This window comes from Primulina tabacum, chromosome 3 (genome assembly GCF_025594145.1).
Source record: "Primulina tabacum isolate GXHZ01 chromosome 3, ASM2559414v2, whole genome shotgun sequence".
In the NCBI taxonomy this organism is placed as follows: Eukaryota; Viridiplantae; Streptophyta; class Magnoliopsida; order Lamiales; family Gesneriaceae; genus Primulina; species Primulina tabacum.
The window spans coordinates 13,128,155-13,144,697 of record NC_134552.1 but is presented as its reverse complement, the minus strand read 5'-3'; the positions used below and the strand labels follow the sequence as shown (position 1 = coordinate 13,144,697).

At 34.7% G+C, this 16,543-nt stretch overlaps 2 protein-coding genes across 4 annotated transcripts; one reads left to right on the top strand and one right to left on the bottom strand.

Moving 5' to 3' along the window:
* Positions 1–2,766: 2,766 nt before the first annotated feature.
* LOC142540527 (putative serine/threonine-protein kinase PBL8) lies at positions 2,767–7,985 on the bottom strand. Of its 3 annotated transcripts, none has more exons than XM_075646763.1 (6): positions 7,739–7,985; positions 6,851–7,167; positions 6,309–6,448; positions 5,493–5,637; positions 5,004–5,127; positions 2,767–3,547 (listed from the first exon to the last, which is right to left on the bottom strand). In XM_075646763.1, the coding sequence occupies exons 1-6, from the start codon at positions 7,800–7,802 to the stop codon at positions 3,138–3,140; spliced, it is 1,200 nt and encodes a 399-aa protein (XP_075502878.1). In that variant the 5' UTR covers positions 7,803–7,985; the 3' UTR covers positions 2,767–3,137. The 3 variants fall into 3 exon arrangements, with proteins under 3 accessions (XP_075502878.1, XP_075502876.1, XP_075502877.1); XM_075646761.1 differs by having other exon boundaries at positions 2,770–3,547; positions 6,851–7,194; positions 7,739–7,984; XM_075646762.1 differs by having other exon boundaries at positions 2,773–3,547; positions 5,493–5,629; positions 6,313–6,448; positions 6,851–7,194; positions 7,739–7,983.
* A 1,341-nt stretch (positions 7,986–9,326) lies between these two features.
* On the top strand, positions 9,327–14,580 carry LOC142540526 (DNA replication licensing factor MCM6-like). Its single transcript, XM_075646759.1, has 16 exons — positions 9,327–9,844; positions 9,952–10,114; positions 10,679–10,872; positions 10,955–11,150; positions 11,295–11,369; positions 11,535–11,764; positions 11,845–11,959; positions 12,142–12,216; positions 12,336–12,476; positions 12,615–12,818; positions 12,903–13,064; positions 13,130–13,185; positions 13,284–13,435; positions 13,524–13,649; positions 13,866–13,996; positions 14,260–14,580. Exons 1-16 carry the CDS (start codon positions 9,462–9,464, stop codon positions 14,389–14,391), a joined length of 2,535 nt encoding a protein of 844 aa, XP_075502874.1. The 5' UTR covers positions 9,327–9,461; the 3' UTR covers positions 14,392–14,580.
* Positions 14,581–16,543: the final 1,963 nt, after the last annotated feature.

The following is a 16,543-nucleotide window of genomic DNA, read 5'->3' as shown; positions in this document are numbered from 1 at the left end:
AATTTAATACAAACATTTCCCTCATGAGTATAAACTCAACTGGAATTATCAACATATTGAGCACAACAACTAACAATCACGTTGCAGATGTCCTTACAAAGAAATTTTAGCATTTGAGTTAAAAATGTGTCCAACCCAGCGGAAGGGCAATATTTAAATATTTGACTTACTTAATTGTCGCCCCTCCTAATTTGTTTCCATATTTTAGTTATAGTGAGCTGTTTCTTAAGGATTTCTTTTTCTCTATTCCTTTTCTCTGAAGTACGGAATTTGTTAGTTTATTTTCCTCATTTTTTGGAATTGGATATGTTCTGGTTCCCTTTATATTCTCTTCTAAGTTGCATCATTTAGAGAATCAGAGTGGAAAAATTATAAGCAAAACCTTCTCGTTAAATAAACTTTGACGACAGATCAAGCGTCAGTGAGTACTTTTGTGGATTAATGTCACTGCGAATCAATTAGATTGGAGATAACACGATTATCTCACCTAAAAATCAAAGCCAAAAGTGAAAACAGCAAAGAAAAATGTGTCTGACCAAATCAATAGGTACCACAGATACCAAAACAATCAAATTTTGAAATGCAGAAGATGCAACACCGGAGGTAAAATTATGACTCACGATAAATCTTCTCATAAACTCTTTTAGCCACGTGGGACATGTTCCATGCATCCAATCAATTCAGCTGAAGATGTAACATCAAATATCCGAAAAATTCAAAATTATCACCACAAAAGTGCATAAACAGGCTATGAGATCAAGAGCAAAGCCGAAGAAACTGGATATCAGTTGTTTTGCAATATCTTAAACCTGATCATAGGAAATGTATTCGCCAAAAGACTCCTATGTGATCTGTGGTAAAAATAGATTTCATCGAGCATTCAAACTTTGATCGCTCACAAATGGATTCGGAACATGCAAATTACATACCTTATAGCAGCATTACTCTTTGTAGAAACCGTCACAAAATATGTATATCCATTTTTTCTCCATTATGCTTCCGTCAAAATTACAGCCTATTTCGTATGATTATATTTTGATTTTCATTTAAATATAAGCGAGAAGGGCAACTCTACTGACCTCTCAGAAATTTCAGCGTCGCTATTTTGCTTAAATTCACTCGGAATTTGCAGTAATCCGAAAAGGCAATTGAATATTAACATTCAAAAGATACAAATTACCTCAATTTCCTGTCTTCGATTCAAAATGTCTCTAACCTTTGCCATTTTTAGGGATATAGGTCATAGAGTAACCCTTCACAGGTATCGTCAGACAGGCCGTGGATTTACGCAATCTATGGAGCAAGGGTGTTCATCGGTCGGTTCGGTTTGGTTCGGTTTTTGGTTTTTTATTTCGGTTTTTCGGTTTTTGGTTTTGGAAATATATAATCCGATATCCGAACCATTTTTCTTCGGTTCGGTTCGATTTTCTACCAAAACGGTTCGGTTATTTCGGTCGGTTATTTCGGTTTGGGTATAATTATTTAAATTAATAATATAAATATATTATAAAATATAATATGTTAACTTTTACTTAGTAAAATATTTAAACATAAGGTCTAAATTAGTTAAACAAACAACAATCAACTAAAAATTGTTCAAAATGGTTTTTCATTCACTAAATATCATAACAAAATATATAATATAAATAAAAATATAAAAAATTATAAATTTAATGAAATTTCGGTTTTTTCGGTTTTGACATATATAATTCGAAACCGAACCAAATAAACTTCGGTTTTAACATTTATATCCGAATTACAAAATTCGGATTTCGGTTCGGTTTGGTGTTCGGATTTTTCGGTTCGGATTTTCGGTTTTATCGGTTTTATCCGAAGTTTGAACACCCCTACTATGGAGTGCAGAAGACGTAAAATTGCAAGGAACACATCGCGAGTGAGTAAAGATTTGAAGAGGAGGCATTCAATTTTTAATAGAAAATAAAATTTAATATTTACGATTATTTTTTGGTAACTTTTTGCGATTTAATTTTTTATTTAAAAATACGAGTTTACGAGAAAGAGAGTGGGCCAAAGAAAATTCGTGTTTTTAGACATCAAATTTATTTGTTATGTGATCCCATTTTTTTCTCTTGACAATAAAATATTTATTTAAAATTAAAAATTGATGTTATTTCAAATTCCGACAAGCAATTTATATTGTTTTCATTATGTTCAAACTATACACTGACAAAATATTAGTATTAATTTAGTATTTATAAAATATGATACTTTTAATTTTATGTCATTTATTGAATCAATTATAATTTTATAATTATATTTTGATTTTAATTACTTTAATTAAGAGATAAAAATTCTCTTTTGATTTTATCAATATAATTATAAAATTTAATTACATAATTTTGACGATAAAAAACTAAAATCGATCTACAAATCATAATTAAAGATCTAGACAAAAACTTATGTGAGACGATCTCGCGGATCGTATTTTGTGAGACTGATATCTTATTTAGATCATCAATAAAAAATTATTACTTTTTATGCTAAAAGTATTAGTTTTTATTGTGAATATCGATAAAATTAGCTCGTCTCACAGATAAAGATTTGTGAGACCGTCTCACAAGATAGCTACTCAAAGATCTATAATTGATTCAACAAAAAATTTAAGACATAAACTGTTTTGACACAATATATACAAAACAAAAATGTACATATTACCAAAAATAATGTGGGTAATTACCTTACTTCATTGAAAGCGTAAAATAGTAACTTATGTGTATATATTCTATGGCGTTGCCTCCATAGAAGACTAATCATCATTTCATTTTTCAAAAGGATATGATGCAAGCAAAGAGTACGGCCAAAAAAAATTCTCTAACTTCAAAATGGACATAAAACATCTATTTGGATCACAAATCGAAAACGTACCATCACCAAAATGCCAAAAGGGGGTAGGGTTTCATAACATAAATAATGAACAAGCTTGCAATTTTCACACAGATATACATCCAGCACAATGCAGCAGCAAATGCACCCCATCCCACAGCGAGTTATGGCAGGCACGGACGAACAAACACAGATACATCATATATGTGAACAGCTTTTTCCATCTACTCTGGCACGGTCCAGACACCAGAGGAACGATTTCTGTTCCCACGAGTAACACATGTCATAGAAATTCAGCTTTGCGTCTTGTACCCTGGAATCCTACCCGAAATGAACGGGCTGCCGCTGCATATAAATGTAGGGGTTGAGGACGAAGATGGTGAGACCTCACTACCACTGGTGCATTGCAAAGGCTCCAATGTCTCAACTACATCGCTCATCAAAGGTCTAGCTTTTGGGTTTTGGCTCAAACAATAGTATGCCAAACTGCAAGCTTTTTGTGATGCTCTTACAGAGTACTGGTTTTCTAATCTAGGATCGATTATCTGAATCAATTTCCTCTTGTCGTTTAGTTTTGGTCTGGCCCAATCTACCAGGCTCACTTCCTTGCTTGGCCTAGTCTTGTCAACAGATTTCCTTCCGGTTAATAGTTCCAGAAGAACTACACCGAAACTGTAAACATCACTCCTAGCGGTAAGATGCCCTGTCCATGTCATGCTGAGACATCAACCAGATACCCAGATAACAGAAAGCAACCAACAAATCGACTCCAAATTTTATGGAATAATAACCATCACCGAGAGATTAGTGTTTCCTAATAACAGATGTATCAATGAAATCTGGGTAGGTAAGGATGCATGTAAACAAAACCATAGTTATTTAACAAAGTAAGGATTCCAACTTCTGCGCCACATGCACATGGAGCTTAAAATGACATGAATTCCACAATCCCTTCTTAAATCGGATGACTAATATACAAATAATACAATGCAGCACACCAATCCATAAAGAAAATTAGTCAGTTAGGCTTTCGAAAGCTTATTTCTACGTGCTAATATCGCGTGTTTAAACAGTGGGATTCAATTGGGTTTTATATTTCAGAGTTTTTTTTCTACAGTTAAAGTGTGCTGTTTCCATGCTACAAATTGAGGGAATATCGAATAACATATTATCCACGTATAAATTTTAATGTCAATGTAGAAATTTAAATTTAAATTTGATTTATTCTTTATAAATTTGATTTAAGGAGATTGCATTTGGATCTACATATTTGAAATAATTTCAAATCACATATTTGAAATAATTTCAAATCCTTTATATTAATTCAAATATCTTTCATTCTTTTGATTTTTGGAACTCCAAATCCCCCCCCCCCCCCCCCCCCCCCCCCCCCCCCCCCCTCAGTATTTTATATTTTTATTCCAGTCAAGACTATCGACTCCAAATAATCCCGAATTGGTGTCACTTGAAATCTAAATTATGAATACTCACTCATTTCACTCCTAGCATCTCAAGAGAAATTTTTCTTTCATAAATATTTATCAACAACGTACACTTCTCCTAAAGTCTTCATCTTCCACCAGATATAAACATCAAAAGCTTAGGTCCGACTTTGAAACAATATAGAAATAGCTGAATCTTGGAACCCACAATAATGATTAATCATGACATAGTTCCAATCTCTTGCAACAAATTCATTTAACAAAGATGAATCTAGTTTCTCATATGGTGCATTGTTTGTCTAGTTGAGGATCAAAAGGGGTGTGTGTGTTGGTGGTGGGAAGTCACTACGAGATTATTTGAGCTTCATTGTCTTAATACATATATTTATTAAAGACTAATTACTATTTTCCAAATGAGCACCGTACAACTAAGTTCTAAATTCTTAAATATATTTAATTCAAGTAAGATTTTTGAAGACAATAAATATGGAGAGAGTATGGGAAAGGGGACAATGGATTTCACTACACGTAATTAATGCAAGTTGCTGAATCAAGCCTTCTTACTCCTAACGTTGAGATAAGATGGCTGTCAGACATTAATATTCAACATCTCTCTACATACATTTATCTACAATAGTTGGGATTATATTTCAAATAACAGAGAGATGTAAGAAGATATTCTAACAAAAGGCAATTGTAAAAATTTAGAGGCAGTACCAGTCATGACATATTCTGGGGCTGCATAACCATAGGTACCCATAACTCGAGTGGATACATGGGTCTCGTCACCTTGTGGGCCCGCTTTAGCAAGTCCAAAATCAGAAAGTTTTGCCATATAATCCTGCAACTCATGCATAATTTATTTAGCTAAAGTATTAAAGTTCTTTCTCCAAAACGGAAATCACTGAGAGATAGCTAATAATGTTGACAATTCTGTTTCTCTTTTATCTGAGAATTTCCAGTATTTTGATCGAGTCATTCAATTTTATTTTTGAATCCTTCTTAGGCTTGCTGGAGAACCTGTTGCTGAACTTGATTAATTGCCCTTGTGCTTGATTGTAAAAGTTGACCATGAGCTTAAGAATTGACTCACATATGTATCCCCAAAGTGACAGGTCACAGTATAATCGGGTCATTTTTCCCAGTTAAGAGCCCAGGAAGAGTGAAAAGGAAATACTATGATTCAAATATAAAATCGTCACCTACCGAGTCCAGCAGAATGTTTGAGGTCTTGAAGTCTCGATATATGACTGGCCTTTCGGCATTATGAAGGAAAGCAAGCCCTTTAGCAGCCCCAAGAGCGATCATCATCCTTGTAGACCAAGATAGTGGAGCAGTTGTTTCTGGATGCCTCAGAAAATTCCACGTAAATTTTAGCCAGCAAAAGATCAAATAAATCACACAAGAAAGAGATATGCACTTTTCAGTATTGCACTCATGCCAAAGAAACACAGAAAAAACATGAAAATACATTAGCGACATCAAAATCAAACAATGCACACAAGGTAGAAAAGATAAAAAACAATGAGCTAAAAAAGAGCTTTGAAAAGCCAAACTGAGGAGAAAAAATTGAGTAAAGATGTTTCCAATGAAATTAACTTAGCTCCAACACAATAAACAAGTAATGATTGATTTAACATTAAACATTATATCATGTTTAATTACTGATAATAAAAAAGTGTTCACTATTTTTGATAAATAATTCTATTGAGAGTTACATTACTCCATTAATCACACCTAAATTTATGTATGATCTCAATCGAAAGCACAATTTATATTGCATGAAAATGACTACATTGATCAGTTACTGAACTTTATGAAAGTTCTGAACATCACAAGACTCTAAAATCATGCTATTCTGTTAATTCAGTATGCCCCAATTGCACGCCACCCACATCTCCTTCACAAATGCAGAAACATATACATATGAACTAGGAAATATCTGATTCTTGCACAAACCAAGATGGAACAGCTTTTTTAAATAGAGGAAAAGCAAAAAAGTAAGCTTAGGAAGAAATAAACCTACTCCGAAAGAGGTGATTCTCAAGGCTTCCTCGGAACATGAACTCATAAACTAGTAACCTGTGATCGTCCTCACAGCAATATCCAATCAACTTCACCAGATTTGGGTGCCTGAGCTGCCCGAGGAAGTTGACCTCAGTCTGAAACAGGAAATCATATGTTCATTCAGATATTTTGGACATATTCTTTTATATATATATATATATAAGAAACGTTATTTTATTAATGATGTTATAAGAACTTAGCACATCAGTGGGGTGGGGATTGATGAACATGACATTCATGGTAACTTTTCGTTGCATGAATTGAAATTGTTAAGAGAGTAAAAAAGGCTTGAGTTTGAGAAGTTTAACTTCAGATACAACCAGTTCTTACATAAGAAAAAAAGCAATCATGCACGTAAATACAATAGGAGTAGGATTGAGTAAATCATCCACCAACTTGAAATGAAACACAGAAAACACAGTAAATACATGGAAGCGCACGAAAAAGGAAGTCGGTCCAAATTCAGCAAGGCAAGAAAAAAGAATCCAAAAACTCACAAGCCATTCACGGTGTCCTTGAAGGCCTTCCTTGTTAAGAACCTTAACCGCAACAGGGAGAGATTTGAGTCCAACCCGAACATTCTCATCAATGTAACCTTTGTACACCGTTCCAAAGCCACCCTCACCAAGTATGTAGTCAGAACGAAAGCTTTTTGTGATGGTCTCAAGCTCGAAGAGGGTGAAGGCAATCACATGGGTGTACAGCAAGGAGTTTTTCCGAAAGTCCTCCAAGTTACGGGGTGTGGAGGGATCACTTAGATCTGATGTAGAGCGACTGTGCTTCCTCCCCAGACCTGATAGATTCCTGGTGGGAACTGGCAACACCTGGAGCTGCTGCTGAACTGCTCTTTTTTTTTTTTCATTTCAATTCTAACATTAATAAACTCACACTTTTGAATCGCAGTTACCATCACCTCCATTCAAATTATGGGATGCAAATGCAATCACGTCACGACACTATTACATAATGCTTATGTTTTAAGCAACAATTTCCAAAAAAAAAAAAACAATATGAAAAAAACGACGACATTGGTCATAAGCACAAAAAAATTAAAGCAATTTTAAAATTATGAAACACAACTTAAACCCTAACTACGACTTCCAACGATCAAACGACGGAAACGGAATCACAGGGAGCTCCAATTATATAATGCTCACACATTTAGCATAACAATTACATGAAAAATCAATAAACAAAAGCAAAACACAGAAAACCCGAGTAGAATATCACTACTAGGTACAACTGTTCGCTCAAAAAGCCGAAAAGAAATCCAACGCCTGAACGTTCAGACCAAGAAGCTGGGAAAAAAAGGAAGGTAGTAGACCTAGATCTATCAGCTAACAGCAGAATGCAAGAGAAATGATAGCAGAGGGGGAAAAGGGAACCTTGAGTTTGGTTGTGAGCAGTGGCGACGATGGCTGATTCCTCCCTAGTGCCGCAATTACCCATCTTGTTTGTGAGGCAGTGAAGAAGTTGGTCTCATTCTTGGGGAAATTTAGGTGGGACCTCACACACACAAAATGCATTTCGGGGATTCAACTCGACTTGTCTTATATTCTTTATATTCTCCACACACACGCACAACATGCGGGGACACCACCACTGTCACATGATTTTCCACGGACATTGATTTGATCGGTATTCAAATTTTGGTTTAAATCATCGAAAAAATTGTAAATTCAAATCAGAAAACAAAATTGAATTTGTTTACTTGAATGTAAATAAATGTTAAAAATGAATTTTATATCGTTCAATTTCGAATTATATTTGTCAAAATCCAATAATTTTATTTAAATCAATAATTTTTAGTTTATTATTATTTATTTAATTTATCTGGACTTTATATTTTAAAGTTTTATTGGAAAATTAACTAAAAACTAATGTATTATATTTTAGTTACTAATTTAAATAACTGTTACAATCGAATAAACTAAACGGTTTTATTAGAAAATTGGACAGAAAAAAACAGTTCGGATATCGGATTATATATTTCGAAAATCGAAATAAAAACTAAAAATTGCATTGAACTGACCGATGAACACATTTATCCACAATGCTCATAGTAATGTGTCAATCCAATATCTGTTGGTGACTTTTTTTCCTTGTATGAAGACATTTAATTAGTTCGACCGATTAAACAAAATCCAAATATCTGAAATGTCTTATTCCAAAGTTTTGATTTTCTCAAATTTTTCATGAAATTTAATAAAATTTACTATTGATTGATTGATTTTATGTTGAATCAGTTTGAAATGTTTTTTAAAAATAAATCAATAAGAGTATTTTGGAGAGCTTTTGGTTTTTAAAAAAATGATTGTTCTAGATATTATTTTGAAGTTGACGAGTACTTAAAACAGAGAATATTTGAAAATACAAGTTTAAAGTCAATACAAATTAAAGTTTGAATATTTTGAAAATAATTGCTTATAAAATTACTTTTTAGTTAAATGACAACCATAGCTTTAAACTATATAAAATTGATATTTTTTAATTATCTAAGACTTGATATTCACATCATCAACAATGTGTTCATATATTTATTATTATGTTATAAATATTGTATCAAAAATAATTTATTTTTTGATTTTTTAGAACATGAATGCTTGAAAAATATATAAGATTAATAAAAATAAAAATAAAAAAATACAAATGTTTTATATAAAAAATTTTGAAAATAAAATGATATAAAATAAAAAAATATTATTTAAAAAATAAATATGATATAATAAATATTTTAATGATATAAATAATAATTTATAATTTAAACTTAAAAAAATAAGAGAAAACATCACATTTATGCTTTTAACTTTTATTAAAAGTTACAAAAATGGAAGTTCCCAAAAACAATATTAGGGCCATATTGGGCTTTGTAGGTGTGGCCCAGCCCAGTTCATGTTTGTGACCCGTGGAGGGAAATTGTGGCGGGAAACTGGACGTTTTCCCGCCATGGACATATAAACCCTTCTTCGGCTTTTCCCGGACCCTCCAAATCTGGATCGCTTCGATTTCGAATCCAGAACCGAACGCAGATCTTGATTTTGCTATTCGCTTCTCTCTCGTGAAGTCATTATCTGTTAGCTGGAGAAGAGGAATTGTTCCATCTGGGAAATGGAGGGCTATGGCGGCAGCGGGGGATACTGTCTGGACGAGAAAGCACTGCGGGTGGAAAACATCTTCTTGGAATTTCTCAAGAAATTCAGTCCGGAAGCGCAGGGAGGTCGTGGAATGGGAGGCTACCCGCCGTACTACGAGGCTGAGGTGGAGGCGATGAGGCCCAACGAATCCAACACCATGTTCATCGATTTCTCACACGTCATGACCTTCAATAACATCGTACAGAAGGCAATCTCAGATGAATTTCTCCGCTTCGAGCCTTACTTGAATAATGCCTGCAAGAGGTTTGTCATGGAGCTTAAGCCCACATTTATTGCCGATGATAATCAGAACAAGGACATTAACGTCGCGTTTTACAACCTCCCCATGGTCAAGAGGTGCTGTATATTTGTTTCCATGACTCGTTCGTACTAAGTCAATGTTTGACTTCTTTTTATATCAGACAACGGTCGCGATTTTTTTACTCAAATGTGCGTTTTTGCAGATTGAGGGAATTGACCACCGCCGAGATTGGGAAGCTAGTGTCAGTGAGTGGCGTAGTCACTCGGACCAGTGAGGTTAGGCCCGAGCTTCTTCAGGGCACTTTCAAATGTTTGGACTGTGGAAATGTCGTTAAGAATGTTGAACAACAATTCAAGTACACCGAGGTTTGCATAATTCTCCCTCTAATACGGTCGTACTCAAGCATACATGACAAAAAAATGTGGCATTTTCCCAAACGGTTCTGTTGCTAGGTCTGCCTCTATAGTTAAATTGATAGTTAAGCCGATATTATGTTTACCAGCTTCTAGAGCACATCCAAGTTTAAGAATTGAGGCAAGAAAGGATGAGCCATTAACCAGAACCATAATTCAAATTAATTCCCTTGTAATGAATAATGAGTTTCAAATACTGGTTCTCCAGAGTCCTGACACTGCAAATAATTGTTTATCTAATCCGAGTGTGTGTTTTAATTTAAAATTTTGTCAGAGAAACAGTTGAGACCTATTTCTTTTCCTTGGACTTGGCTGCTACGTTCCACTGAGTTTATCAAAGACATTTATAGTTTTCTTTGCTGTAACAAAGAATGAAACTGATACGGCATGTTTCTGGGACGAAATTGTTGTGTTCCCATGTTTACTATTGATATTCTTATTGGTGCCACCTTTAACTGATCATTGAATCATCTCTATCAACTTCATTTGTCTCTGAATCCCTCTGATCTTGTGCAGCCAATTATCTGCATGAATGCAACTTGTCATAACAGATCAAAGTGGGCGTTGTTGAGACAAGAGAGCAAGTTTGCTGACTGGCAGAGGGTTCGCATGCAGGAGACCTCCCAGGAAATACCTGCTGGCTCCCTTCCCAGATCACTGGATGTCATTCTACGTCATGATATTGTTGAACAAGCTAGGGCTGGGGACAAGTGAGGATCATTTATTTGCATTATCAATGCTTGTTTTAATAGACTAGTGAAAAACTTCTCATGTGATGCTTTAACATTATAGGGTTGTGTTCACTGGCACTGTGGTAGTTCTACCTGACATTCTAGCATTAGCCTCTCCGGGGGAGAGAGCTGAGTTTCACAGAGAAGGATCTCAGCGTAAGAATGTAAATTCTGGTCAAGAAGGTGCTAAAGGACTTCGAGCTTTGGGTGTGAGAGACCTTTCTTACCGTCTCGCCTTCATAGCAAACTCAGTTCAGGTGTCAATCCCTTTGATGTTGTGCATTTTATTACATGATATTGAAAAGCTTCAAACTTGTAAAATTCCACATAAAGTCATTAAGCCGCATGTTTCAACTCTTAATTTTTTACTTCTTTATAAATTATTTTCTTTTTCCTTCCAGATTTGTGATGACCAAAGAGATAATGACATCAGAAATAGAAGGGACTCTGATGAGGCTGATAGTAAGCAATACACGGTGGGTTCCCTGATCAGCCAGTCTTTTTTTGTCCGAATTTTTTATTCCTTTTTTTTCATATTTTATTAATTCCCCTTTCAAACTTTTGTAAAGCCTGTTTCTGTTAAGTTTTGATCTCCTCATTTTAAATATGCTTTTTCCCCCATGGTTCTATTGGTTGGACAGGCAGAAGAGTTGAGTGAGATACACAGTATGAGAAACACGCCTGACTTCTTTCATAAGCTTGTTGACAGCATTGCACCAACAGTGTTTGGTCACCAAGATATCAAGCGAGCAATCCTGCTTATGGTTTTGGGTGGTATCCATAAGTTTACACATGAAGGCATCAACTTAAGAGGAGACATTAATGTTTGTATTGTGGGTGATCCCAGCTGTGCGAAGTCTCAGTTTCTCAAGTATGCCGCCATTTGATTTTTGTTATACCCTCTCATGAATTCAAAGTTGTTTTTATGTTTCACTGTTCCACCCACCTTAGGTACGCTTCAGGTCTAGTTGCAAGGTCTGTCTACACTTCAGGAAAGTCCTCATCTGCTGCTGGGCTTACCGCGACAGTGGCCAAGGAACCAGAGACTGGTGAATTCTGCATTGAGGTAATCATTTTTTTTCTTCAGGTTTTATGATGAATGATTCATTTGAGAGCTTCAGACTCTGATCTGAGGTTCTTTTGAAAGTGAAAATTAAACTTTTGCACCTCGAGCATCAAAACTTCCTCACATGTGTCTTACTTATATTATGTCCCTGTGTTAATATACCATCTGTTGATTTCTTTCAGGCTGGGGCACTAATGCTTGCTGACAATGGAATCTGTTGTATTGACGAATTTGACAAAATGGATGTCAGAGATCAGGTAATTGTAACTTCGTCGATTTTTTCCCCTTCCTCTGCTAAAAAAATATTTTAGAAAGGTCCTCACATGCACAATCTGGATTAACTTAATGGGATTGTATCTCATTCACATATCTTAAGGTTGCCATACATGAAGCTATGGAGCAACAGACAATAAGCATAACTAAAGCTGGAATTCAAGCAACGCTGAATGCTAGAACTTCAATTTTAGCTGCTGCCAATCCCACCGGGGGGCGATATGATAAGACTAAACCCTTGAAGGTGAGCTTTCATTATTGTCTTGCCATTTGAATAAAACACCAGTATGGAAAGATCATGACCTTTTTGGAAAGTCTGGGCAATTGAATTTTGAAATGCCTTATTTTTGTAGAGTAATGCTTCTATTGTATACTTCTGTAGTACAATGTGGCTCTTCCTCCTGCAATTCTTTCGAGGTTCGACCTCGTATATGTTATGATTGATGACCCTGATGACCAAACTGATTTCCGCATCGCTCATCATATCGTGAGAGTTCATCAAAAGCATGAAGATGCACTTGCTCCCCCATTTACCACTGGTCAACTGAAACGCTACATGTCATACGCAAAGACTCTGAAACCAAAGGTTGGTTCTTCCCAGCATGGCAGAAATGTAATTTTTAAATTCAAGATAAGTTTATAGCAAATGTCAGGTTATATTATCGTGCAGCTAACCTCTGAAGCTAGACAATGCTTGGTGGAATCCTATGTCTCTCTTCGCAGAGGTGACGCGGCTCCTGGTAGTAGAGTTGCTTATCGGATGACCGTGAGGCAACTGGAGGCACTAATAAGGCTATCAGAGGCAATTGCACGAAGTCATCTAGATACTGAGGTATACAAATGACTTACAAATTATAAGTTCTCAATTTCTTTGCCATGACTTGTCTTTGGGGTTAGGTGCATCCCCGCCACGTACGCCTTGCTGTGAGACTGCTAAAGACGTCAATAATCAAGTGAGTGGTCAAATACCTTTCGTGAAAGACAAATACCTTAGTTATCACACGTTCAACTAAGATTGATGGTTATTATTGTTCATTTGATTGAATTACAGCGTGGAATCAAGTGAAATTGATTTATCAGAGTTTCAGGAAGAGAATCATGAGATTCATGACAATGATGGTAACGATGATGGAGGTCATGTTTCTAGTCGAGGCCAAAGTCATTCATCCAGTGAAACAGCTCAACCTGAATCTGAAAATAGGGGTCAGCAAAGAGTTGTGCAAAATATTATTTCTTCTCACACTTTCTGAAGATGTATGCCCTCTATATCACTGGCATCTTTGTTGCGCAGAAAATGGAGCAGGGACTGCTAGCAAGCAAGGAAAGAAACTAGTAATAAGTGATGAATGTTTTCAGAGAGTAACCCGTGCACTCATAATGAGACTCAGGCAACACGAAGAGACAATAACACAACAAGGTGGTTGTCAATAATGACTTAAGATGCTACATATATTGAAAAAGATGAAAAATGGAATTTTGTTTCTCATCTATAGAACGGCTCAAGAAGGGTGAAAAAATTAAAGGATAAGAAACATGAGAAGAGGAAAAATAACTGTTTCTTATTATGTTGAAAGCTTCTATATTCTTATGGAGTTTGATGGGAAAATACATGTTTGTGTACTTGTGATTGCAGGGACAGGATTGGCTGGAATGAAGCAGATAGATTTGATTAAGTGGTATGTTGATCAGCAGAATGAGAAAAATAATTATAGCTCCATGGAAGAGGCAGCTGCCGAACTAACAAAAGTGAAAGCCATTATCGAGGTACAAATTCACCCAATTAAAGTTTATTACAATATTTCTTTATTAACCGACTTGTTTTGCCGGTAAAATCTGTACCCAAGTGATAATTGCTATGTATTCTATTAATGATACGTGAACTTTAGTCAATGTAGCATAACTGAATGTTGCCATGTATATAATAAACTGATTGAATATGTGTCACATGTTATGTTACGAGACATGTGATTACTTGGGGGCTTCTCGTCTCGAATATGATGTTGATTCGATTATTGGGTATGATGCAGAGTTTGATACGAAGAGAAGGCTATTTGGTAGTTGTAGATGATGGGAGACAAGCCGAAGAGGGTGAGACCGCGAGAGCTCCATCAAGAAATGATAGGATATTAGATGTGGCTCCAAATTATTCTCTTGGTTAAATCGTACGTGTCTGTTCTTTATATTGCTTTTAGTTTGAGTTTGTTGTACATTAGTTTTGCCATTCTTGGTATGATCCAGTCATGGTCGCTTGGGGTTGGAGTTGTTTAGTAGGGAGTCCGACATTGAAATCATAAATATTTATGTAATGACACTAAATTAAGATATTTAAGAAAATTGAATGTATATCTGCATTAGTAGACTGATGAGACACAGAATTTTCCTAGTACCGGGGTAAAAATATTTAGTTACATACCAACTAGGAAATCTGGCAGTAACCTGCAACAAATGTACAATTGAAAATAAAAGATAAATAGGGCCCATTTGCCAAAAAAAAAGGACCCTTTGCAACGGATAAAATGACTCGACATCTATTGTAAAGTTTTCTTATTTCTAGTGGACGATTGAGACTGATGTTCTTATTGAAATCAAGTTACTTATTTTTCTTCGTTTTGGTTGCTTAGTTGTTTCAGAAACTAGGAGCGACTCTTTTCACAAGCTTGAGGTATCCGTTAAGACATTCAAATGTTTACGAAATATTATTAAAATAATAAGCTCTAGGAAAAATTTAATAGAAGTCGATCGATCATGAATGGTAGTAAAAGATCACAAAATCCAATAGCTTTTTAAAACCATACGTTTTCAAATTTGAAATATATCTCTCGGCCATATTTGTATTTTACGTTTAGGAAACTCGAGCTTCTGATTTTAAACATACATGGTTTTAGAAGACAATTTTTTTTTTTTTTTACTTTTTCCATTTGGAATGAATGGAATTCACCCATTAAAAAAGTTAAAATAAAAGTTTAATTTATATTATTAAGTAAATTTTAGTTTTTGAAAAAATTTACATCTGAAATGGGAATTAAAATTTGGAATGCACGGGAGTCCCCAATCTCCTAAGAAATTATTGCTCCCTGTCGCCTAGTTGCTTGGTATTTTCCGTTGGTATGCAACCCATGTGCTCCGTAGCTAAATTTCAAAATGAGTTCACCTTGTACGTGAATTTGCATACAGACCCCTTAACTCTTTTTTGGAAACCCATGCACATATTATTATTATTATTATTATTATTATTATTATTATTATTTAACCTTGAGAACCCGCACGATGCGTACAGATATTATCAAATACATACGAAAATTGAACTTGTTATTAATTCAGACTACTGCGGTCAGTGGTTTTCAGCTCTCCAAATTTAATAAATATACTAAAATTAAAAACATATTCATAATTTTAAAGTTTAGATGGTGTTATCACGAAAATAGATTCGGTGAGTTTTTGGAGAGACAAAAATTATTTTTTATTTTGTTTAAAATTAACATAATTAATGGGTTGGTGGGTGGGATGTGAACTGTGATGTAGATGCTCGAGTTTTTAACATAGAGGGGGCTTGTTTGTAAAACACTGACAGTTGATGGGTTGCGTGCGAATTCACAAAGTTTATCTCAGATGGAAAATTTAAATTGCATTTTATGTGTTTATGCGTCGGTAAAAAAAAAAGGCAAAAACTTATGTGAAATTGTCTCACATGTTGTATTTTGTGATACGAATCTCTTATTTCGGTCATTCATGAAAAAATATTACTTTTTATGCTAAGAGTATTACTTTTTATTGTGAATATCAGTAGAATTAACTCGTCTCACATATAAAAATTCGTGAGACTGTCTCAAAAGAAACCTACTAAAAAAACATGTCCACTCCAAACCAGGAAAGTAACAACCAACAAATCTAACACATTTGAGGAAATATCTCACAATATTCCATGTAAATAAACGAGTGGAATATAGTTTGATTGATATATATTCATCTCACAAATAAGTAAATATTTTCGGTTGAAATAAAATTTTTTTTTTGAAGAGATTTTCTGTTGAAATATTACTTTCTAGATAAATTACGTTTTTTAAGCTGGAGGAGGAAGATTGTTATAAATAGATCTCGAACTCGAAATCTCGTCTCAGACATAAGACTTTGGCATCACATAATCTAACATGTTATTGGTATCCACATGCAGTGTAACAAATATATTCCATAACATTCACATTTGGCCTAAAAATTAATTATATTCGAATTGCTTGCACACGATAAATAAATTACTTAGTTATTTAACCATCTTAATTTACTGATTATTCAGTAAGATTTTCAATCGATTAT